General features: G+C 36.8%; 1 protein-coding gene across 1 annotated transcript; it reads right to left on the minus strand.

The window, feature by feature from the left end:
* Positions 1-1,640: 1,640 nt before the first annotated feature.
* On the minus strand, positions 1,641-23,145 carry TBK1 (TANK-binding kinase 1). The gene is made up of 20 exons (XM_009997745.1): positions 23,034-23,145; positions 21,252-21,392; positions 20,341-20,470; positions 19,575-19,756; positions 18,601-18,761; positions 16,571-16,681; positions 14,777-14,956; positions 13,145-13,341; positions 12,350-12,408; positions 11,103-11,194; positions 10,582-10,683; positions 7,832-7,910; positions 6,837-6,958; positions 6,639-6,715; positions 6,246-6,285; positions 4,130-4,231; positions 3,940-4,036; positions 2,781-2,887; positions 2,361-2,432; positions 1,641-1,692 (listed from the first exon to the last, which is right to left on the minus strand). The coding sequence occupies exons 1-20, from the start codon at positions 23,118-23,120 to the stop codon at positions 1,641-1,643; spliced, it is 2,190 nt and encodes a 729-aa protein (XP_009996047.1). The 5' UTR covers positions 23,121-23,145.
* Between the last annotated feature and the right edge of the window lie 2,411 nt (positions 23,146-25,556).

The raw sequence follows: 25,556 nt of genomic DNA on the forward strand, positions 1-25,556 counted from the left end.
GCTAGATTTTTGTAAGGACAAAGCTTGCAAAGAAAATAGCTGCTCTTGTGGGTGCAAAACTATCCAAATTCCCTTTTAATGTCTGATTCTCACCAAGAACAACAGGAAAGCAGGTTTTGGACATCAAGGCAGTAAATTTCCTCTTGTTTTAAACAATGAACGAATAAATTCTAAATTTCAAAAGTTTCTATTCAAGTATTTTTTAAAAAGCAATGGAAAAGTTTTGTGTTCTGACCCAGACAGATAAGCAGGGAAAAAGCATCACAAAACTGTCAGATGCTATCACAGGTTACTGCTGTTCAGCTTATACCTAAATGTTTCACCATTAACTATGGAAAATTCTAAATATACTTGGTCCAGCTCTTCTTACAGATGTAATACAGCAACGAGAAGTGCTGTTGGACACCACTGAACATCCATGGCCAGGCTTCTACAAGGGAAGAATGAGTCCTGAAATATTTGCTTGCTCTCAGTCTGAAACAAGTAAGTAAACCTGTAATATCCAAACAAAAGTGAGGGATGTTTTCTGAGTTTTTGATTCTTTTCCTCTTCTCTTTCTCCTCTCCTACATATCTGGGAGCAGGTTCTTTCATTCTGCATCTCTGCAACCCAATCATGTAGTACTGAAAGTAGTAACTACTGATACTGGAAAATAAATACACAGTCTGACTAAATGTCCACCTCAGCTTGATATCTCAAGTCCTAAGTTGGCAGTGGGTGTAGTCCCTTTTCAAGATCTGACTGTAACTTATTTTTCCAAAATTCAGTTACCACTGAGGCATGATGCTGTCTGGTCTACTGATCTGCCTCTAAATTCTCCTAACAGCCATTTTTAACCTTTTTTAAAAATCATGCCTGCAGGCAGGATTCTGAAAAACCTATTTTATTTTAAGAACCCACTTATTCTGTGGTGAGCAAAAAGATTTAAGGGAAATTCTGAAAATGCCGTACTTTAAATAAGGAATTTTTAAATTCAGTCTGACAACCTGGAGTGCAAAACTTCCAGCAGTGAAATTATTGCAGACAACATGGCACCAAATATGAAGAGGAACTTAAAAAAATATCATTACTTTGTTTTCTCAAGTAGAAGTGAACTAACAGTTTGGATGTGAAGATAAATGCATTTCCACTCTGTCCTATCTGTGCTTTTATTCCCTAGTCACACTTGTTTAAAAACATTTCATTTAAAACTGTTCTGTGTTGATCAGAGTCATTCCACTAGACTCAAAGGTAATAGTGGTAGCTAAAGGAAGTCCAAAACACCCTTTAAAGACTAGTCATAATGTTTAGAGTCCTGCAGGTCCTCTTGCAGTAGAGCTTAAATTGCATTCTGAAGAAAGGGCAGTATTCAAAGCAAACAAGTATCAATTTAATCAACAATACTTCTTTCTTTAGGATTTTGTCAGAGATCCTGCAAGGGGCCACAGGTAAATCCATCCTAACTTTGACCAGAAAAAGATATATTTCTTTCATATTTACATATTATACATATTTACATTTTTTGTTAATACTACAGTTGTAGAGGGAAAAAAAAACACCTGGATACAGATTTGTTATCTGCTTTTAAATGTCCCAATGTTGTGGGTTTTTTTTTTCCCTATGAAAAAATTTACAAGGCCTCTTAAGGGGTCCTTTGAAAGCTAAACACAGTCCACGTTCCTCAGGCCACCATCCGTAGTCAAAGCACCGAATCTAAAAAGAAAAACAGTATATTCTTAAGTGGCTGACTAGATAAGAGAATCAATCTTTAATTCATTGTAATTTATTTCTGGGTTTATCCTTTTCTTTGCCACATGCCAACACATTCACTTGTATCTAGCCTCAGCATGTGAAAAGAAGACAGAAGAGAGGATACTATGCTCCAAGAATGGGACTGAGGATGAGGGAAAAAAACAAAATCAATTCAGCTGGAAGCTAAGCTCAGCTCTGCCAGCAATTTACTCTGAAGCTTTCAGGAGATCATTATTTGTAAATATTTTATCATCATCATAAAAATCAGTCTCTATGTGGTAACGATTGTTAAAAATTATGCCTAAAAGTGAGAAGTTCAAAGACACAACACTGCTGCAACAGAATTTTCTTTAAATTCAGAATTAATCTGTCTTTTCAACAGATATTTCATTAGCTAAATATAAGTGACATGAAACAAAAGTGCCACGATTGCTGTGGCAGGATGATTTTACAGTAACATTTCAAGATTTTCAATACTCTTCGTTTGTAGCTTACACCTCAGATTAACAGTTCAAAATATATTTAAAGAGATTATAGAATTGTCCCTTAGTTTAAGTTCTGCATCTACAAAGTGTACCAAATTCAACACGTTCCTAGTATCAGCCCAAAATAGGAAAACAACTGCTTGCCTTTCTAAAATGTGATTGTTCTCAGCCAGCTCTTTAACAACGCCTTCCATTTCCTCCTTTAGTTTCTTCATACTGTAGTAACAAGAAGTGAAATAAAGTTTACAGTTTGTTTAGGGACAGTTATCTGATGTGCGCACTCACCACCACACAGCTTTCAGCAACATGTCACTACATACAAAGTAAGGGACAGATAACAGATTGGTTATTTAATAAAATTGACAAATGATCTAGTAGTGTCCCTCCTCGCTTGCAAATCTGTACCACCACTTCAGCAATGTACAGGTTTTTTTTCTGCAATATGCGATTCTTCATCTTAATACAGCAATAACTAAGTCAGCTGTAAATTTACTTGTTTTTTTTTTCAATTTGCCAGTAAAACAGATACAGAATATTACATCAATCCAATTAAGAAATTCTCACCCAAGTGTCATCTCCACTAGTGTGTTTGAACTTGGATAGACTGTATTCATTGTATGTTTCATCCCAGTGGAAGCTGCAAACATTTTCTGGGGCAGAGCATCTTGTAACTGGAATAGAATAAAAAGGGAAACATACATTATAATATAAGCTGTCATCTTGATGTCAACTTTAAAATCCTTCTGTAAATGCTCCATTGCTACGATGCCTAATAAAATATTTACAGCAGTATGGCAGCTGATGTTGCCCAAGCTGAGATCATGGCAAGTTTTCAATTGACACAATTTGTAATTCCCTGATTTGTTTCATCTTCTTAACTGTCTTATACTTTCAAAATAAACTCTCAAAAGGAAGAATTACGTGTTTGTTATGTCTGTTGATATCCTAAGGCAACAGCATCTTAATTAATAACTGACTTTGGTAGTGCTACTAAAATACAGACAAATAAAATGCTGCTCTCTGCCATTCCTTAATTACTTTTACATCTATCAGGTGCTTTTCTTTTGTTTACATTTCCTTTATAAAGAACTGTAATTTTACTGCATGGAAAATGCTCTCATTGGCTCCATTTTGAGGTAATTCTCCTAAGTTTGCATCCAGAAAAGTTACTGTCCAAATTAAAAAAAACATTTGCTTTCACGTCACCAGCAGCATTAGTTAAGAATGTATCCTTAAGCAGGTATCCTCTAATCCTGAATATGAGAGTAGTGTTTTTATGCTTGGTAAGAGTATTAAGATAATCCACTAGGTGCTCAGATACTGTGATGACAGTTACACAGAACACTTTTCAGTGAACCCACATCCATTTGAACAATTCTCCTGGGAGGAGTGCTAGCACTACCAGAAAAACCAAATCCCATTAAAAAAAAAACAAAACAAAATAACAAAAAAACAAACAATAAACACAAAACAAACAAAACCCCCCAAAAAACCCCACCAAGTGCAAAAATTAAGTCAGGATTAAAGAAGTCACTCCACTCTTTGCACCACTTCAACATCAGCAGTAAAGCTATTACAGACCAAACACTACATCCATGCAGCCCTGTACTTTAGTAAGACTGCATTAATTGAAGACTCACTACAAACAACACTATTGACATTAAACCATGTCAAATAGTCTTTTATCTATGCAAACATTTTACATTATTTGAAAGCATTCTACCTCATTTATATAATCCTGGTATTTGGATACCTCTTCTTCAATATCAAAACACTGGTTGGTGAGAGCCAGTAACTGTTTCCTTGTATGAAGCATTTTCCTAAAAGAAAAAAAAAAAAATGTTCTTTTAAGAGCTTCCTTATGAAAGTGATGCAGCAAACTATGCCAAATATTAAAGAAATCAACAGCTTGCCTTGTCCAGTCCTCAGCCTTGTCCAAAAATGTATCATACTTTCGAACACATTCATCTTTGAATAGAGCTATGGCTTTTGTGGCATGCAAATACAGCTTCTGCCTGCAACACAGAAACAACCAAAACAGTGTTACACTGCCTTCAAAACCCCACTCCTTTAACTTACTTTCTGAAGGTTGGAGAAGCAGTATGTGGATTTAAAATCACTTCAGCCACCTTTATTCATGCTGTTGAAATGTATAAGAATTCAACATGCTACAAAAACTGATAGTTTGTTTCAAAAATGTTCCCTAGCAGGGAGAAAAACAAATGAAGCATTATTTGCAACTATTTGTATATGAACAAATGGTCAAATGTCTTCCCTGAGTCAGTACTTATCTGAGCAGGTATATTTAAGGAAAAGGGATTCTAAAGGGAAAGGACATAAATCCTTATTATTTCTTATTTGCCTTCTGCAGTTATTTGGAACTTCCAGCACAACCCTGCTGAGTAATGTACAGGCAAGAAAAAAATCCAGGATTTTTGTGTCAGCTTAAAATCAGGTCAAGAGAAAGACACAAGCAGATAAGGACAGGAAATAAAACCAAAACCAAATTCTATTCAGTGTTGCAGACAATAATCCCAGTGTAACTGCCTTACCATTCTATGTACTGCCCCAGTAAGCAAAACTAAGGGATACTGGGGCACTACAGTCTCACACTTGGTTCTGGTATTTTATTAAGTTGTAGATGACAGCAATTGGTTAATCGAAGTCTGGCTAGAGTGTAGCTGGAGCCTCATCAGGCTATCATTCACACCTATCATTAAATCAGAAAAAAGTCTGAGTGCTATCTAGTGGTATATATTACAAAGGCAGCCTCTATTGCTAATGGCACACAGTTCTTAACAAAAAACACTGTCATTTCTCTCTGGGGTGAATCAAGTAAAATAAGTTGTAGTTAGGATCTCACAGATACCTAAACAATCCCAAGGAGTCACTTGTGGCAGAAAAGATACCAATATTCAAAACCATGAAAATGAAGTCTATCTATTTATTCATATATTAATGCAAGGACACAGTTCAAGCAGTAGAAAATGCCCTAAAATGTATTTAATCTGCTTAAGGGAGCACAATTTTAAGATGCGTTATGGATTTTGTCCTAATGTTTGCCTGCTTTCCAACCACATCCTTAAGAACATATGACAAAATTATCACCCTCATTATCTCTCACATGAAGGTCAGTCCCTTGATGTTGCAGGGAAAGGATGCATCCAAGTCTCTTTCAATTTATCAAGATCTTGGAGGCTTCCTGCCCTACTGTCCATCTTATGGCAACCTCCCCTGCACCTGGCAGTTACCCATTCAGCTTTCACTATGGGAAAACCAAGTGTCATTTGAGATGCACAAGGATATCTTGCCCTGCTGTTTGTCCAGAATAGTCTAGATTTCCCATTTGTCTTGTGTCCTACCTCTCAGCCTCCAAGCATGTGCCAGATACTTTAGGGCAGCTTAGTACAATGTTAGGCATCTGCATATGAAGAACTGGATCAATACTGAGGCAAGTACAGCAGCATGAGCCAGCCAATAATACACAGAGCCAGTGGAGCCTAATGGGAGTCTAGACAGGCAGGTTACACAGATACCTAACGTGGCCACCTCTCTAAAGGGACAATTTTGAACAGGCATGGAGAACTCAATTAAAATTTATTTTACATGCTGTATTTCCTGGAAGATTAAATAGTTCTAGAATTTCATTCAGCTAGCCCACACTTTATTAATTTGTAGAAAATTCTCTCCACCTTAGTTACAAAGTCACTTCACTCTTACTAAGGGCTATTTCCTCCCTAAAAAAACAGGGAATAAAATGTACTTCCTCTAAGATAGTTACACCAAGGTAACAAGCAGGTATTTCACATGTACATTTTGAAGGTCTATCAGCGAAGAAACTCCACTGCCAGAAAGCACCTCATCATCATATGCTGACACCCCTATGTATTTAAGATAATGAAAGGAGTTTTTTTACAGAGAAAATCAGAATTCTAAAAAGGTTATAATTTACAATAAAAATCAACAGAAGAGCATCTGAAGGACCTGAAAGCAATAACAGTATTTCCCAAAGGTAACTTCAAAACTTACTTGTCAAACTTGTGAATTTGTTCTTCATTATAAGGAAGCCCTAGGATCAGAGCAGATGACAGACATTACCGGTTTAATTCTGATAGCTGTATTTAAGTAAAGCTCCACTAAGTTTACCCATTTCCTATATGGTTTCCTTCTCTTATCCTGAAAGGTAGAAGTGTCATTTACTTTTTTTTTCCCTCCTGTCTTGCTTGCAATGCAAATGTATGAGATCAATAGTGGTGTTTCATTCATATGGGCTTTACAACAGTATCTTATTAAGACAGACCTACAGACATATTCACTGCTGCTGACTAAATCACCATTCCTACCACAAATATCCTAGCGGAACAAGGACTGACCTATTCTTTACATTACATATGTTAAAAGTGAATCAGTTAAGTTACTTACTTCGTTCTGCTTTGTCTTTTTTGAACTGATAATAAATATCTGTGATGGAACTCAGCAGTGCTCGCAGCCTTTCTGGACTAGAGAGACAAAAGGAAGGAAACGGGTTATTATACATATAAACTTAAGTATCTATTAATTATTTTTTTTAACTAAATGTAGAATTAAATATATATTCAAACAATTAATACAGTTACTCACTTTCTGTCTTTTGGATGCATGCCTTCCTGATTTGCCCAAGTGTCAGCCAGTAAACCACCAGGAGAAAGTTTGGTTTTGATATCTTGAAGACTAGTTTCTATTGTGCCCTGAGAGCTGGAGAGCTACATAAGAAGAAGAAAGTTCCATTTTACTACTGGGTAAAGTGAAAAATTACTTGAGGCTGAAAACAGACTGAGCATGTTAATACAATAGACCCATTTGTTACACTGACCTTCATTAAAACAGTATGCCAAATTATCAGCCTAACTTTGCTAAAAGCAAACAAAGCACAGAATTATTGAAGAAAGAATAAACTTTGATGCTGGCCCTTCTGTTAGCTAGTATTTACTTTCTTTCAACAAAAAATTTCTACCTTTCACATATTCCCTATTTACTCATAGATCTGTTCTTTCAGTTTGTTAAGAATTCATATCATGACTATTTACAAAATTCATACCTTTTTTTATCCGCAGCTCATACAACCTTCAAAATAAAAATGCACTAATTAACTTCTGCTTTTAGAATGGAGAACTTTATACCTGCTCCCAGGACACCAGTGTGTAAAGTTATTTTCAATTTTTACTTACTTCTCTGGAAACATGATGTAAATTTCCAAGCAGATCACCCTGAACTGTGTTTGTGTATGTATAATTTTAGAAAGCCAACAAAGGAGTTAAAAATTCTTTAAGAAGAGGGGGAAAAAAACAAACTAAAACATATTTTGTAGTTACAATTTTTTGCTTCGGTATTTTAGAAAATAATAAGGTATTTTCAGGAACTTATTATTTTCACAACACTGGGCTAATAAAAGGATTTACTCTGCTTTGAGAAAAATGTGCACATCTCAGCGTGGGCATTTAAACAACATTTGGCAGTCTAGATATTACTTTGAAAATTCAGAGTTGTTATTCACAGAAAAACACATGTTAGTGTGTATTTGGCTTTTTCCTTAGAAACACTATTTTGAGGTTTCACGGGCTTTGTAAGATACTTACACGCAGCAGTTTTGTGTGTATCTCTGAAATTTCATCCACTTCTGATGCTTCCAAGTTGATCTGCATCAAATTCTCGTAACTGACCACAAAAAAACAGAGTAAAAAAGAAAATAACCAAGCAGTGAACACACTCAAAATATTCCTTGAATCACGAGTGTAACAATAACTACCTTTTCTTTTATATAAAATGCAGTATCTGTCAAGCAGCAACCATGAAGCACTGACAACCTTAAGTTGCCACTAATCATGGAAACATTTTAGTTATGAAAGAAATTCCTTGAGGTTTTTTTCCTATATTTGAATTGTTGAAAAGAAGTTTGAAACATCCATTCCTGACTTCTTCTGTTCATTACTCGTACTCAACAGGCAATGCAAAACTGTTTCTTCTCATCAAATAATTTTTAAAAGGTTACCAAACTAAAGTGACTTAAAGTAAGTCAATGACACAAAACAAACTAATAGTCCAGTACCCTAAAATGCTTTTCTGTGGAAACTTCTTGGAAAGGTTGAGTTACCAAAACCTTGGGTTGGCTGAGTTACCAAAACCTTAAGGCTGGGCCAGTAGCACCATATGTTCATACTGATACTTTCCATATGACCATAGCTCAAGTTCCAAATAAATAATTCAGGATTATATTTTTCCTGTCTCAGGCACATTTTGTTTATAAAATCATCATCAAAACCAGCTAAGCTGCTTTCAAAAAGCATATTCTGATCTATTTGTTTACCTTTCAAATAAAAGCTTTGCATTTTCATGCTTTGAAGCACAGCCTTGAAATGGGAGGACAAACAAGAGGATATGCCCTTTGCTAACTCCATAAAAGTCTTTATAAAGTCAACTGAAAACCCCACCCTCTTATCAAAAGAGGCCAAAAGGGCACATGCAAACACAGCAAGTTTCTGTTCATATGAGAACTACTAGAGTTCACAAGTGAACACATTTTTTTTCCAATTGCCACTCTGAGATACTGCTGAATTCACTACAATCACAAAGCAAAACCTAGAGCAGTTTCTTCTAAACTCTTAAGTGGTTTTATCTGTGGGGACCTGGCAGAATGCAGGAAGACACTACCTAACCTAAATACAGGCTGAATGAGAACCAGTCCTCTCAACTAGCGTAAACTGGCTTGAATCACAACCCTGATGATTTGTAACTACTGTTATCTTGCTAGTTATCAGCTTTGCTAGTTTCACTTTTTTCCTTGTTCGTCAGCTTCTTTTAAAGCCCAGGTGTGCCAGACTGTTCATGTTTGGCAGGCACACAGAAAATCTGACAAATCCTTGAGTACTCATAATAACTACATACAAGCTGCTTAATTCACACAGGCACAGCAGCTCCAACATGGCTCAAGTTTAGTCTTAAGTCTACTCTGCACAACCAGTGGCTCTACGTGTGTGCAATAATCATCTTGTGGGCATGTGCATTTTCAGAGCAGCCTGAAAGCAAGTTTACAGAATCCTATGGCCAAGACAGCTTATGGGGGAGACTGGCAGTAGGTTGAATAGAAAATCAACCACCCATAGCAGACTATGAAGAGCTGGGGTTTAAAGCTCATATCAGATTGCGTGAGAATAACACACCTTAACGAGTTAATGCTAGTTTGTGGAAAGACTGAACAAAATACCTGCAAGGATGCTTTGAAAGTGGAAAAAAATCTGACTGAGAATTGGACACTGAGTGGGACTTGGAGATGAAACAAAGATAAGGAGAGAGAAAAAATGAAACTTGGAGGGAGAATTAAATGGTGCAATCTCATCTCCTCCAGACAGCACTTGACTGGGAGAGGCAAGGCAGAACAGTCTGATAGCTGGAAAACATTTGCTTCCTTGGAAAGGAAGACAAAATAAATGTCTTCTTTGGTCTTTGAAACTTGGAAGTCTCCCATGCTACAAGATTCTTTAGTTGCTCCTTATTATGAATGTTGTCAGTTTTAAAGAAAGAGCTCTTAAAAACTCATTACTATATAGATCTAAATGAGTCCACATGGGCAACAGTGAGATTCTGTGATACAGGTCTCAGCCACTTGAATTAACCAAAATAAACAAAAACAACATAATAGTCAGGCACTTAAAAAAATTACACAAGTAGAATTTCCTGTGCAGTTTACTTTAGGTATCCCGGTGTGCATGCACTGTGATCTAGTGATAACCTGCAGATTTGGGTTTTAGTGGGCTTTTTGGTTTATTTTTTGGTGTGGGTTTTTTTGGTGGGGTTTTTTTTGGTTTTTTTTGTGTTTTTTTGTTTGTTTCATCAGTTTGGGTTTTTTTCCGCATTTACTCTATATTGTATTTCAACGTTAAAATTCCTTGCATGCAGAAAATGCTATGGTCTGAAGGCTGTGAAAGGAGTGGTATTAAAAATCTTCCTTAATAAACACACAGGAGCAAACTCAGTGACAAAAGCACTAATGAAAGGAAAGCTACATCATTCTTTGTCCAGGCTTTACTACAGCTTCTAAAGTCAACAACAGCACATGATCTGTGTCAGAAAAGAAAGGAGAAAACAAACACATACAATTACTACTCAATAGTAATTACTTGTTCCCACTAGGTTAAGCAGCAAAATTAACACTCTAATGTTGTAAAGCATATAACTAAATCTCCTTAACTCACTGCCCTCAGCAAATTTATGTTGATTAAAATTTAATTTTTATATGCAAAACCGCTGCAAATAAGCACAACTTAAAATGCTGCTGTCATCAAAGATCACAATGAAAAACCAATACATTCAGTGTAGTGCTTCTACTTACATTTTCTCAGCTTTCTCAATATTTCTTCTGCAGAAATCCAGCCTGATGACAACCTCTGTCTTTTTATGAACCATTTCATTGTAATCATCCTTGATTATTTCACTACAAAAGGGAAGCATTAGCTTATAAGAGAAGAATTTAACTAACGTCTTACCAGCAATCAGTAATACAATATACCTCCAGTAATAACTGCTAGTAAGAATTGCTTTTAGTTAAGACATGTATTAGTATAATCCTTATAAAATCATCTTGTGCAAGCTGCTCAACTGTAACAGATGTTACCAGAGCTTAGACTTATTCACAGAAGAAAATTAAATTGCAAATACCTAAACCTTATTGCCCCCCCCAAGTATTTTTGTTTCCTTAATCATAGAAAGAAATAAAAAATTCAGAAAGCCTATTCATATTCAGGGAGTAAAGAAAACCTCCCAAGATACTGGAAGATCATGGAATTGTGTTGGTAATCAAGGGATATCTCAACTTTAAAAAAAAAGTGCAATGAAATTCAAAGAATTGCTTACATTAGCCACCGTATTCCTTTTCGCATCAGTTCCTGGTAAAGTAGCAAAGAACTGGCAACTCTACAGGCATAACATACAACACCTGTTACTGCCTGGTGGAAAAAATAAACATCGGTGCTTATCTTACTTTCTCTTAGCAATTGTTTCAAGTCAATCACAAAAAAACAACACAGATTAATAAAGGAATGAGCAACATGAAGATGGTAGTTTAAAATGTATAACTGTGCCCAAACTTTAGTCAGGAGATAATCAAACACTCATTATGGAGGCACAGCAAAACATGGTAGTGAGTTTGTCCAGTTATGCTGAAATATCTGTTAGGGATGGAAATAAGTCTCTTATAAACAAAAATTACACCACTTACTCTCAGGATTTACTTTAGCTCCTGGAAAGTCACAAGTGCATTTCTTCAGTAGTTTAGGAATTAAGCACGTACATCAAAAGAAACTTGAAAAAAATGACACATTTATATTCTAAGGCCAGGGACCTCCTTCCTTGCTTAATTCCAGTTACATGTTTGCAGCATTATTTAGAATTGTGGGCAGAGGTTAAGAAATTATAATTTACAATATTTTAAATAATTAATACAAACTGATGACTTTTTGTTTATTAAAGACTCCTGGTATTTAGAGACGTGCTCTCAGGGCTACCATGTCTGAATACAGTGCTCCCCAGCAGCCGGTATTTTACAGGCATAGTGTCAACAGTGGTCACAAAGTCAAAGCATGGCCATACATCCATTAAGTAGTTTTAGAAAAATGACCACGAGAATGAAACAACCTCTACTTGTTTCCCACAGATCCTGAAAATTTACAAGTGAGTCAACAGAAATTCCACTCTTCTGCAGAGCCCTAGAGACTCTTTATTGAAAGATGAAAGTTACTTTTCTTGTTGCAAGTTTTGCACCATCACAGGGAATGCTATGAATCTTCCGGCTCATTTCAGGAGTCCAAAGTTGCAGGCTCCTCTCCCCTATCACTGAATTTTGTAGTAACAAAGCACTTGGAATTCAGAAGGCTGTTTTTTGAGTTTGTGCTTTTTATAAAAAAATAAACGTCTTTTGTACACAAAGTATGGCTTTAATATACTTTTGGAGCCCTTATTAGCAAATGCATTTCTGTCAGTTCAAATCCTCATTAGCTTATTAAAAATTGTTTCAATAACTTTATTCATCTGAAAATCAAGTAGCTTTCATTTTGGTATCATTACCTGAGACAGGTATGTAAATGAAAATCAAAGTTACTCACTTTAGCCATACTGGCATCCCCATCCAAATCATAACGTTGATGTACTTTAGGAAGTAAAACTGAAACATAAAACAAACATCTGTATCAGCTCATCTACCCACCTCACCCACCTAGCTCACCTGCAGAATTTCTGCATGAGGGTCAGCTGGCATGAGTAGTCAGTATGTGGGAAATACTGACAAAAGCAACACTGACCTCTCAACTGGAGGCATGTCCTCCACACCTTATCTCTTAAAAAAGGGCTCTGGCATAGGGGCCTCTATAAGCCTCTCAATTATAAATGGAAATGCAAAAACTTTAATTTAATTTTATTTTTTTTTCTGTTCTGGCATTACCTTATCTAAGCTAGGGTAATTTATTAAGACCACCTCTGCTAACTGAAAGGTTAACCACCTTCAGGACATATTAAAAAAAAAAAAAGCAGCAAAACTTGAATTTCAAGTTAGTGAAAAAAAAGAGCCAGTTTTGAATTACATTCTAATAATGTTCCTTTCTACTTATTAAAAATATCACGCTTCAAAAAATTTCAGAACTCCATACACACCACTAGACCCTAACACACAAATACTCATGCTCACAGCACTATGAACATTACAAGCAACTATTGTTTCTGTAAAAACTTGCTGGATACTCAGAATTTTTGCAAAAAATTGGACTGCATACACAGAACTTCAGGTATTAACAGAAAATTTTCTAACACTATTCCTAAGACATAATAGACATAAAAAAATAATTAAATAACAAAAACTATTTTCAAGAGATAGCTATAAGAAAGGGGAAATGACCTTCATATACCTTCTTCATAGATTAATCCGACAATGTTCACAGCCTCCCTGCTTACTACAAAGATAGGATTCTCCTCAGTTGTTCTGGGGAACTGCTGGGCCAATCTGCCAGGTTCCAGTATGAAACGCCGACCTTCATATATTAGTTCTTGATTCTGAGATGGTATTTTTGTCTGCTTGTAGACCAACTCATGAAATATAGCTGCTCTATAATACAAATAATATATTCAGTAGGAGTTAGACTTGTTACAATAGTTCAACAAATCAGATTTTGTATTAATTAAATTAAAATCCTTTTTAAGCTGGTTTTACACCTAAAACTTTTTTACTTATAAGCACAACAAATAGCAGCACATTGCCTAGGGCTCCAGTTTGCTTTGTTACAAAAATAAATGCTATTTCCTGCAAAACACTAAACTTCCTTTTCTACCTCTGGTTTTCCACCAAAGCATGTCTCTGTAAACAAACTTCCTTTGGCCTGAAATTTGGAGGTCAGTAAAAACAGGCAACACCATCTGAGAGGAAGGAGGCATACATCAGTTTTCTCAGGCATACCCATTTCTTTAACAGATGGTCTCTCCAAGAGAAGTCTGGTGTTTTAGATGTCAAAAAGTACACACCTTAAATTCACCCTGTAAGCTAACAGACAGCCAGATTATCTCCTAAAACAGCAATGATAAAGAAGACTTCGCTATTTCCAGCAATCAATGCACACAAGGCATAAGAATTTATAACTAACCCTCCCCCCCAAAAAAACCCAAACCAAACAACAAACAAAACCTCCCACAAAAGAAAACCTTAAGCACACTGACAGTTAGAATCAATTTCCCTCCTGTACAGCACTAGTACCCTGTCACTTCTTAATACTACAGATAGTATGTAAATAAAGGTAAATAGTAATAAAATACATTTTAAAAATAAAGTACAAATAGCAGTTTGAGCTACAAGCAAGATTTCTCTGCAAAAATAGTATGTGTGCTCTCTCAAAATACAAGTAATAGAAAAGAAAAACTGGAAAAGGCCAGAACAGTTTTTACACATTTGTTGAAATAACTGTATCTGTTTATATATTAGAGAATAACACATGCTCTGTTTTAGAGGTAATAAGGCAGAGAAAAAGCATCTATTTTTGTATCAAACCATAAACCAGACTTTACAGCACTTAATGACCATAAAGTGAACTCCATGTAACTCAGGATCCTAAACCAATTACAACTTCTGAAGTCCTGTGAGAGTTTTATATCAGACACAGATGTGCATATTTTGTATTCTTGAGGACAAGATAAGAAAAGCAAGAGTTGAACACAGACTCTGGAAAATTACTTTGCAAATAAGTAACACACACATGTGGGATGAGTTGGTATTCATTAAGAACACAGACAAAAAGTAACACATCAAGGATTAAGTCTCTGTTCTGTCACTGATTACGACCAAGTTCAAGATCTGCTGATTTGACCTTCAATTATTATATTTTTGGTCAACATGCTCCTATTGCACTGTGACTACACAGGAGAATCACAAGCTTTCACTTTCTCAGATAAACTGCCGAGGAAAGATAAACTGAATTTGTAACACTGGTGACTGAGGTCACAGTACTGTTTGCCTGCGTAAGAGGAAAATAATGAAAATAGAGAGAACTTACGTATTATAGCTGTGAATATAAACTTTGTGCGATGTCATCTGTTGTAGTGAAAAGATGTGGATTATTATTCTGTGCAGTATGTCACTTGTTTCTGCAAAGAACTGGTCAAATCCCCAGCATTTTTCCTGGTCTGCTTCAAGAATATTCGCAAGCACAGGTGTGAGCAGTACTTGCAGACCCCTACAGAACACCAGGAAGAGATAAGACAACTTGGACCTATTCACATTGTAACCAATTGCAATACTTAATTTCACTTATTTCATAAATTTAAATCTGGTATTTATCCCTTGAAGAAAACTCCAGTGCTTTTCACAAGCACTGGAAAAACAGGATGCGATTTAAGAAGTCTACATTGTAGGGCTAAGGTCACCTTCTACCACTGCTGGGCAGTAGTCTTTCATCTAGCTCATCCTACACACTTACCACAGCTTATCACTTTGAAGGAAGCTACTGCCATTTATGGTTTGCCGGCTGAGCTGCTTGTGTGAGCACACTGTGTTGCCTTAAATCAAAATCAGCTGGGTTAGCAAAGACTCATTACTTAAATTGTCAACACTAACAGAATTCATCTTGATCAAGATGGGGCTAAATACATACTCCATGCCTGCAGCTCAACTGCTGCAAAGAAAAAAGAACAACTACAGCCTTACAGTCATTAATATTCCAGGAGAAAGGCCAGTTTAAATTTCTTGTACTTCCACTTTGAGAATCTGAATTGCAAGGAAATTCATGGATCGTGCTCCTGTGCTATCATGGACAACTCCTTCAAAGTTTTAACTTTATGTACACGGCAAACCTGAATCCAGCAGTAAAACTGGTAACATCCTGAAGCAAACTCCAGTGGCTGACAAGCACATTGACAGGCCCATTAAAGGTCACAGGATGCTGTGCTCAAACTTACTTTCATACTAAACTTGTAACTGTAAATACTGTTTAACGCTACTTGAAATTATTACATTTAACAGATTTTTAATGAAAAAAATATTTTCCTTTATCACTTCAACTATTTCAATTATATGGAATAAGCAGGGGAAATAATAAAAAATATATATAAATTGAAAATTCTGCACACTATAAACTAATGAATTGGTATAAACCAGGCTTTCACTCTGTCCCTTAAGGATCTACCTATTTAGCTTTCAGAAAAGTTTGTTTCTAGAACAATTTCTTTCTCCCTTTATCATGAAAAAGTAATGATTCTCAAGTAATGAAGAAGTCTCAAGAAAACAAGGAGGTAAATAAGTTACAGGAGGTGTTTTAAGATTATACTTATCTTTTGTGGCTTCTCCTACTGAGTATTGACATATGAAGCAAAAATATGATAAAATTTTTTAAAAGATAGTATGAGAATATGTTACACTGTGCTGATGTGATTTTTTTTCCTGGCAAAAATGCAGGTCTCTGAACTGCATTTTCTTATGATTTCCTTCCTACTGCATAATCTTTGTAACGTCTGGTGTCACATTGTTGCAAGAAAGGGTGGCCATCAATTCAAAGTTCATTGCATCTTCATACTCCTTCTGAAGGTGGAGAAAATACAGTAATAATCTTTCTTCTACTCATACCACTTCAGATTCTTAGGTGCTCATTTGTAAATTAGCAGTCATAAACTGTTTGGACAGGTGGGAAGAAAAAAACACTTGATGACCTAATAGTAGACTGTATAATCTGTTGAAGAGTTCCAAGAAAACAACTACAACAGTCAGATCTCTTCCAAAGACCCAATCCTGAGAGACTAACTGGCAAAGACCAATCAAGCAGTACTGAAACATTTTATGAGAAGCTAAAACTTACTTTGAAAGACTACAAGAAATAGGCATCTCCCAGCTCCATTCAATTGGTCCATTTTCTGCTTTCTGTATTCCAGAGATAGCACCAGAAGGCTTTCCAGTGATTATTTTATACCTGTGATACATTATAAAATGAAAAGAGAATTCAGCTACTACCTCTTATACATACTTAGTTGTAGAATAATATATAAAATTAACCCTTAAGGGGATATGAATAATATAAGTCTGAACAACAAGTTGACCTAAACTTGGAGGTGGTGCAATAATTAGGCAGCTTCATTTACAAGCTAACAGACAGTGGTGCTAAAATAGTAAACAATTAAAAGAAAAAACTTCAGGCTGTGTTGGAGAAGCAACTCCGTGTACCTCAGGTTTGGGACAAATTCAGGAGACATTTCAGGCATCACTGAAGGAAGCTTAAATTTTTTCACAAGTGTTAATGAATCCAAGTCAGACTTCCAAGGCAGCTCAATTCAGGCATTTACATTACTAACTTCTAGCATGTTCCACAGCAAGAGATGACATTTAGCCCCCACAAAGCCACTTGGGGATAAAGAGGGAACAGGAGGTGGACACCGAGAAATTAACTTGAAAACATCTAGCAATTTGGATACAATTTGGCATTGTCTAACTTTGTACTAGACAGGATAGCATTTCTCTAACTGCTCATTAAACAAATCAAAGGCAATAAGCTTTTCAAAGGAGAAAATTTCAGTTGTTCTTCCTCTTTTTGGAGGATGAGGTACATACGAAACATATGTTCCTTGCTTATCTCAAGCAGATACAAAAGAATGTCTGTGGGATAATCACAGGATGGGTGGCTCCTTAAAACAAGAAAATCAAGAGTCAGCTTTGCAAGGTGTACCAGAGCAAAGATGGTATTGGCCTATTAGCTTTCCCAAGTGCCCTCTTTATTTTCTTAAATGCAACACACAGAATAACAACAAAATAGAACTACACTAAGATGAAACAGGAATCAATTCCAACCAACACATCACAGACACAACTTCTGTTTCCCACTCAGAAGTTACGCCCATTATCTTCAGCCACAGTCCACAACTATTCTACTGGAAAAACATCAGTCTCATGAGTAGGGCATGCATTTCAAGTCTGCCTGGGAAGATAATAATTTAAAGGGCAACAAAAACTTACAGCACTAAAAACCTGTTTCATAGTACCATCATTTTGCTGGAATATCAAAGATCTATACACCATACTGCAACAGACCAGCCTTGTGCCATGGTGAAGAAAAGATGTATGGAAAAATACCAGTATTTTGAGTGAATTCTGATGCTTGAATCGGGTCTTAAGGTGCCATAGAGCAAAATCCCTGTTAAAGCAGAATGTTTCAGCTGGGATACAGCTAACTTCTTCATGGTAGCTCATATGGGGCTGTGTTTTGGATTTGTGACCAAAAGAGTGTTGATAACAGAGGGACGTTTTTATTATTGCTGAGCAGTTTTTACAAAGGGTCAAGGGCTATTCTACTTCTTACACTGCTCCACCAGTGAGTAGACTGAGGGCAGACAAGAAGCTGGAAGGGGACACAGCCAAGACAGCTGACCCCAAGGTATATTCCATACCATATGACATCATGCTCACCCTGACAGAAACGTGTCAGGGTGGCAGCTGGTCAGGGTCTGACGAGGCATCAGTTAGCTGGTGATGAGCAATTAGGGGGTTTTTGCATGACTTGTTTATCCTGGTTTTGCCTTCCTTTGGATTTAGGACTGGGTTTGTTTTGGATTTTTTGGTGGGTTTTTTCCCCAAACATACTAAACTGTCTTTATCTCAACCTACGAGTTTTCACACTGTTATCCTTCCAATTCTCTTCCACAGCCCACTGTGGGGGAGTGAGTGAACAGCTGTGTGGTGCTCAGCTGCCTACTGGGGTTAAAACCACAACAAAGTTTTTCCTTAAATATTTTCACTATTTCAATGTTTACTGTAGGTGTGTGGGATTTCTTGATAAAAAGCATTTTGTGGGCTCCCTTCATTTATGAACAGATAAAATTCTCCTTCTAAATTACCTACATCACTTCCTTGTTTCTACGAGGTCCTTCAAAAGGTCGGAAAGGCAAACTCCCTGTTGCAGCATGGTAAAAGGTCACCCCTATGCTCCACAGATCAACTGTTGCTCCATACTTTTTCTGATGCTCTTTCCTCAAAACTGCTCGCTCGTACATATCAGGATGCTAAAGAGGAAAACAAGAAAAGCAAAGCAAAACAGAAACATCGATGTTAGCATTGCTTTATCAACAATGCAAAGAACAAAAACCCCATCTACACAGCAAGGTAATCTGTCATTCTAAACCTTCACCTCTTTAATCCAAAAGCAAAGTTAGTTTGTATCACAGAACTTGTTTTTCTGACATAATATTCCAAAAGTATGTGAATATCGTGTTAGGTATGACAGCGACTTTTATTAAAGGTTTGCAAAAGATACTTTAAAATTTAGCTAGAGATTGACTGCTAGAATATAACACCACTAAAGGGGAGGAGAAAGCCAGTATTACTCCAGATGATTTTGAAAAAACAGAAATCAAACTGGAAAAAGATCCATAGCAGAGAAGAATATCCATTAAGATAATACACAGAAGGAAATAAAATTATGCCTAAGATGCTTGTATTGATGCTCCTCTGCCTGTCTCTCTTTGGTTAACTAGGATGTCAAGTGAATCTTAACTATCCTTAACATCATACAAGTATCTCAAATAAATACTGGAAAATATCCACAGAGATGAAGGCAAAGACATTCATAACAAAAATACGGTTGCTCTTCCTTTTACAAATGGCAACAGTTGGAATAGGACCTGGAAATTATTTAAAGGCTACTGTGTTCACATCAGCTGAACTGGCATGACTCAAGGTGAAAAAGGCAGAAAGCTATAAAAACAATTATAATACAAAGGTTTAAATGCTAATTCCCAACCTTCACCTACTCGCATAACAACGGGCCCCAGACTTCAAACATTTCTTCAACAGAAAGGGAAATCATACAAGCTTACTAAATACTCTTCTGTGCCATAGAGAGAAACAAATTGTTCATCATCTTCAAGTTCTCTTGCAGCACCAAAATCTGTAAGTTTGTAAACAGATTGACCATCTTCACCTATAACACGCATGATATTGCCTGGTTTGATGTCACGGTGCACTATTCCATTCTCCCGGAGATGATTCATCCCAGCCACTTCCATTAAACAAAAAAAAAACAAAACAGAATTTATGCACATGTGACACAGACTGCACAAACACTGAATTGTAACTGAGGCTAGGAAGATACATGCATTTACTTTCTCACTGGGAAATGGGAACACAAAGGGTCACTCAATTAACAAAAAGACCAGGACCAGGAAATACTCTAAGCATTTTTGCCTTTTTTTCTTGCAAACAGCTTAATTACAGTATTTCTTGCTCTCAGCAACATCTTTCCCATAAAGTAATGGAGGAAAATTTTCTAACAGGCAGACACATTATTTTTCTACTGTACTCTTCTGAGAATAATTATCACTAGGAATCAGTCCAACACGTGACAATCTTGAAACAAACCAATGTAAGAATTACAGCAACGCTTTATGGAGAAATGGCTCCTTACTGCAGCTGTCTTTACAAATATAGACATAAATAAAAGATGTGACTCCATATGACCATATTGATTCATTCAGTTTGTTGACAGTCATTCAAATTCCTCCTCTCTTGCTGTTTCAAGGTAAACAAAACAACTATGAGCTTGTTTCAGTCAAGAAATTTGACTAAAGAGCAAAGTGTACATACCCACATCTCTCAGAACAATTAAGAACTCAGACTCTGGTAAACCAAAGGCATTAGATGGCTCCTCTAGAACTGTATATAAACTCCCACATGGGCAAAATTCCATAACTAGTACTTTGTGTCTAGTTGTTGTCTGGAAAAAAAAATTAAAAGGTAAGTCTTTGACTACTGTGAAAACAATGCAAAAAATTATATATAACCACAGGATGTTACTTTCAATTAAAAGGAAAAATAAAATCTGTAGCTATAAATCCCATTCTGGTGATCTTCAAAAGAACTGCAGATTAATTTGTATATTGTTGAATGTATTCTAACTTGGAAGAGGGGAGGTGGAAATTAAGAAAGCCTCAAGTTCTAGGCACTTTGAGCGTTGACAGCAGTATTGGACAAATAAGAAACTACAGCACAGAAGAGCAAAGAGCAGCAGTTCCCTTATTTCATCTTTACTAATCTCAGCATCTGGCTCAATGCAAATGATCAGTCTGAGCTTCAGCACAACTACTGAAATTCATACTAAAAAACAGTTCTACATGTCACTGTTCTAGTTTGTTGCAGAATAAAAGGATAACATTTTCAGGATTATTGAAACACCTCCAACTATCAGTATATATTAAATATTCATATATGGAGATAGCTTAAATATCCTAATTTAAGATAAAGCTTATGACAGTGACTTCTTGAGATGGCTTCAAAGAATCATAACCTGTGTCTCAACATTGAAAGAAAGCACATTCTTTCAACAACAACAACTAAAAAAGCCCAAGAAGAACAAATAACAGTGGTGGTTGGGTCAGAGTATTTATATCATATGCTATAATTCTTTAAAAACATGAGTTTGTTCTCTATAGTTAAGGCTAAAGCAAAAAGAGAGTTACTGTTACCACCATGCATCTCAGATCATAACAATTCATTACCTCTTCTTCAATGGCAAACAATTTGACAATGTTCTTGTGATTTAGTTTCTTCAATACTTCAAACTCTCGCATCTGAACGTCCACAGGACGAAGGAAACTTATACTGTTAAATACTTTGACAGCATATAAATCCCCAGTTTTCTGTTCAAAACAAACAAATTGCTAATCAAATAGAAGAATAAGAATGTAAAGGTACAAATACCCATTATCTAAGCATTTTGAGATCTTCTGTTGCGCATATGAGCATACCCAGATTATAAATGGTTCAAAACAGTACTTTCTGTTAAGTTGGAAATTGAGATTCTACTAAAAAAGGTAAGTATATAGTGGTTTAGTTTAATACATTCTAGAGGCAGCCTAGAAAAATGGAAACTCAACGTTAACCCACAAAATCTAACTGCTTTTAAAAAAAGAATAGTTAGCATTAGAAAGGCTATACATTCAAGAATGATCCATAAACTTATCTCAAAAATTACTTCTGGCAAGAAGTAAGCCACCTGCACAAATCAATAAGAAACATGGGCATACCACACTTGAGAATCTTGGATTGTTTAAGTTAAGAGACAGTTTTCAGAAGCTGAATGCTGCCCTCTTTTTCTTTATTGTTCTGTTTATATTGACAAATGAGTATTTTGTGTTTTCCAAAGGAGGCAGTGTACAGCACTACATACCACTCCTGCAAAATCCTGGAGCAGTTCAAACCCACACTCTAAGTGACTGGAGCACAGTCAGGAGCTTAACTAGAGACTTAAGTTCTCAAGTGGGACTAAGCCCCAGCATGCTCAGGCACCCACAGCACCAGCTGAGAGTGCAACTCCTGTCCCCCTTAGGACAAAGTATCTCCCTGCACCCACTCTAGGAATAAGCTTACATTAGCAGTCTTATGTACAACAGATTCTTTCTAAGGACAAAACCTTCCCGTGCTTAGGCCAGGTGTGTTGTACAGCACACTTCATGCACTACTGGTGCCCAGGCAAAAGTTTCCTCCCACTGACAAGCTGCAGGTCCTAGGCTCAGACTAGTGAGGGTGATGACAGGTGCAATCATGAAACCATAAGTTTTACATGGATAACATTCTGCATTGACATTCACTCACCCAGAAAAGCACATTAACTGCTCAATTATTGTTTAGTGTTGCTTTGCAGTTAAACGTGGAAAATTAGAAAACACTGTAGCTTATACATAATTTCACACTGACTTCACACAGACTCACTTCTCTAAGGGAACATTACATTCACATCTAGGCTATTTTGTCCTCAAGCATGTCACCAAGAAGATGGTGTCCTAACCATGTATGAAACATTGACTTTTGGACAAAGACTAACAACAACTTCATCCAATATGGTAATATGTTAGGAATATTTCCCTTAAGGTACAAAACAATAAAACCCACAAAAAATGTTTTAAAAAGATCAGGGGAAAACTATCAAAAGATAACTTAACAAAGACAAAAATAACATATCATGCAATAAAAACTGGTAACACTTCTATTCCTACTTAAATTCTTACGCAAGGAATATTTTTTCTATAAAACTGAAGAACAAAGGGATAAAAAAATTAATAACAGTTAAAATTTTACAAGAACAAATAATACAATATAAAACCAAATCCTCAGAAATAACTGTATAGAAATCTAATTAAACGGATTCATATTAAAAAACAAAAACTAAGTATAAATAATTACAAAGATATATTTGTGTTAGGTCTAAATCTCGAATATTTTTTTGTATATTTAATTATTTCAACCTCACATGTTGCTCAGATTAGCAATATCTCACAAACCTTATGTCGTCCGCGGAAAACATTGGCAGTAGCTCCCTGTCCTAGAATGTCAGACAACAGCCAGAGGTAATTTGAAGTGCTCTGCATCTTTGCTCTTTGATTAGACAGTTTTACTTTTCTCCTTAAAAACAGAAGGTTAAATACACAGAATTATAAATTAGTAAAATACACAACACGGACTTAATTTAACTAGAAGGAAAAAAACAACACCAAACCCAGCCACAACTCCAAAGACATACAAAAACCATTAAGAACCACCAAGTAGATGAATGAGTAGTGAAACAATGAAACAAAAACAAGCTCAACAATCCAAACTAATGCCATAGACACAACATCTCTCTGCATTTGCAGTCTTTACTCCCAAAACTCTGTTTGAAAAAACAACTGAAAAAGTGAAAGCGTTATAATCTCTTTTCCTTGTACACAGGTGTTTAAATGACACACAAACAAAAAGTAGAGGAGACAGTCAACACCACTCGCACAAGGACTTCTGAAAATAAGCAAGACCTATAATCAAATTCCACTATATATGCCAAGGAACCCATATTGGAGATTATGGCAGATTTGTACACAGATCTTTTAGATCCCTTTGGCTCTGGAAGTTGCACTTCAGTACAACTGTAAGTGAATTTGACTAACTACTTAAAAACATATATTTTTACATGAGCTACAATTAACACAAGTATTTTCAGCTACTTGCTAGAACCACCAATTACTGCTGGAACACATTAAGAGACATCTTGCTCATTTCTAAAATTTCACATTTGGTACATCACATCATTCCTAGAGAGACAGCCTAGCTTCTCCACCCTTCCTGAAATGTAAACTGTCAGGTACTTGGGTCTTCAAAGATTTAAAAGAAAGATAAAAAATTGATTAAATTAAAATTATTTTTTAAAAAACCCTCATTAATTTCCCTCCTTGTCAAAACAGCAGGAGCTACAGGTGAACAAGCCAATCTTTTTAGTTTAATTAAAGCACTGATTTTGCCATTAAATCTAAAATCAAAGATGTAGCTTCCAAGGTCTGAAGAATCTTAAGAGCAAAATAGTAACTGGAGGTGGGAAAGGTCCTGCAGCAGCAGCTTCTCCTCAAAGCCTGGCAAAGGACTCTGCATCTCCCTGTGTTAATTGACAAGAAACTGCTGATACCCGAAAGAAACCAAAAAAGCCTTTCCTCTAACTACTGGAAGAAGAGTTCTGACAGAGGCTCCTGTGCACGCTCATTCTAAGGAGGTGGCTGGCACTTTCCGAGAGCCCCCTGATGCACAAGACGACAGCACCAGAAGCCCCACAGGGTGCAGCACAGAGAAGCAGAGGAAGCATCACGCCGGGCACGGCAGCACGGCTCACCATCCCGCAACAGCAGCCAGCTGAAGGTTCCACCCTTGTGCCAGCCCTGATTGCACTCATGCCACACCAGAGACAGAAACTTTCTCAAGACTCTAAACGCACTTCTGTATGCACAACGACGGCCGCTTGCTCACTTTCATTTTCATCTTGCTCATGCAAGATCTAGATAAAATTCTCAATGCCTAGAGAAGGGAAGAAAGGTTCTCTCTCCAAACTGAACCAAAAAACCCACCACCAAACCCCAAACCCTTACAATCCTCAGTTAGCCCTGACAGTACAAGAGTAGATAATTTCTCCCAGGTGGCCATTACTGTAGATGCCAGAAAGCTATCTATGATACAGACACTGAAGGCAAGGAAGAGGTCTGCAAGGAAATAATGCATAGCCCACTTGGTAAACCATTTGTAAAATCTTAAAAAAAAAAATTAATAAAATAATCCTCATAGGCATAAAGTCTCAACCAGCTTTAATCTTCAAATTATAGTAATTTGATTCAGCAACTTAGATGACACCTTTCTTTTCTTGGACTGATTCAGAACTGAGCTTTGCTAAACACTCAGAATGTCGAGCTGTCTTTTCACATCTTCCCTATTTGTCAGCTTAGGGGACTGTGGTAGAAGATGACTGCATCACTAATGTGATCTTTTTTAAACTCCCATAGCTTTGAAGCATATATTCTAGTAACATGAAGCAGTTTGCAGCTACCTCAGGCACGTGGGACAAGCACACAAAGCAGATACTTCCTCTGGTAACAGCTGCAATGTACAAGCTCACCAGGCAAGCGGGGAGAGATGATGAAGTTAAAGCGAAGGATCTTCCTCTCTACAGGCAAGATCCTCTATGCCACCAAAGCTGACAGGCAAGGCACTGAGGTTCTGAATGAATATGACATAGTCTGGTAAATATAAAGGCATTATACTCTCCTGTAGGCCTTCTCTTACCTCCTACAAGTTCCTCCCCCTAAAGCTCCCGCTTCCTGCCCCTGCATTCCCAGCCCAACCTCTGGTGTAGGAGCTGCCCAAACCCCCCAGCCTGGGCCACACAAGGTGCTGCTCCAACCCGGGCGAAGCAGCACCCGCTCCGAGGCCCGCAGACAGACGGCAAGCCCGGCTCCAGCGCTGCTCGCCACCGCTGCTCCCGGCCTGCCCGCCCTCATGGGGACAGGACCCGG

Source organism: Chaetura pelagica, unplaced genomic scaffold (genome assembly GCF_000747805.2).
Source record: "Chaetura pelagica isolate M959 unplaced genomic scaffold, ChaPel_1.0 scaffold314, whole genome shotgun sequence".
Taxonomy (NCBI): Eukaryota; Metazoa; Chordata; class Aves; order Apodiformes; family Apodidae; genus Chaetura; species Chaetura pelagica.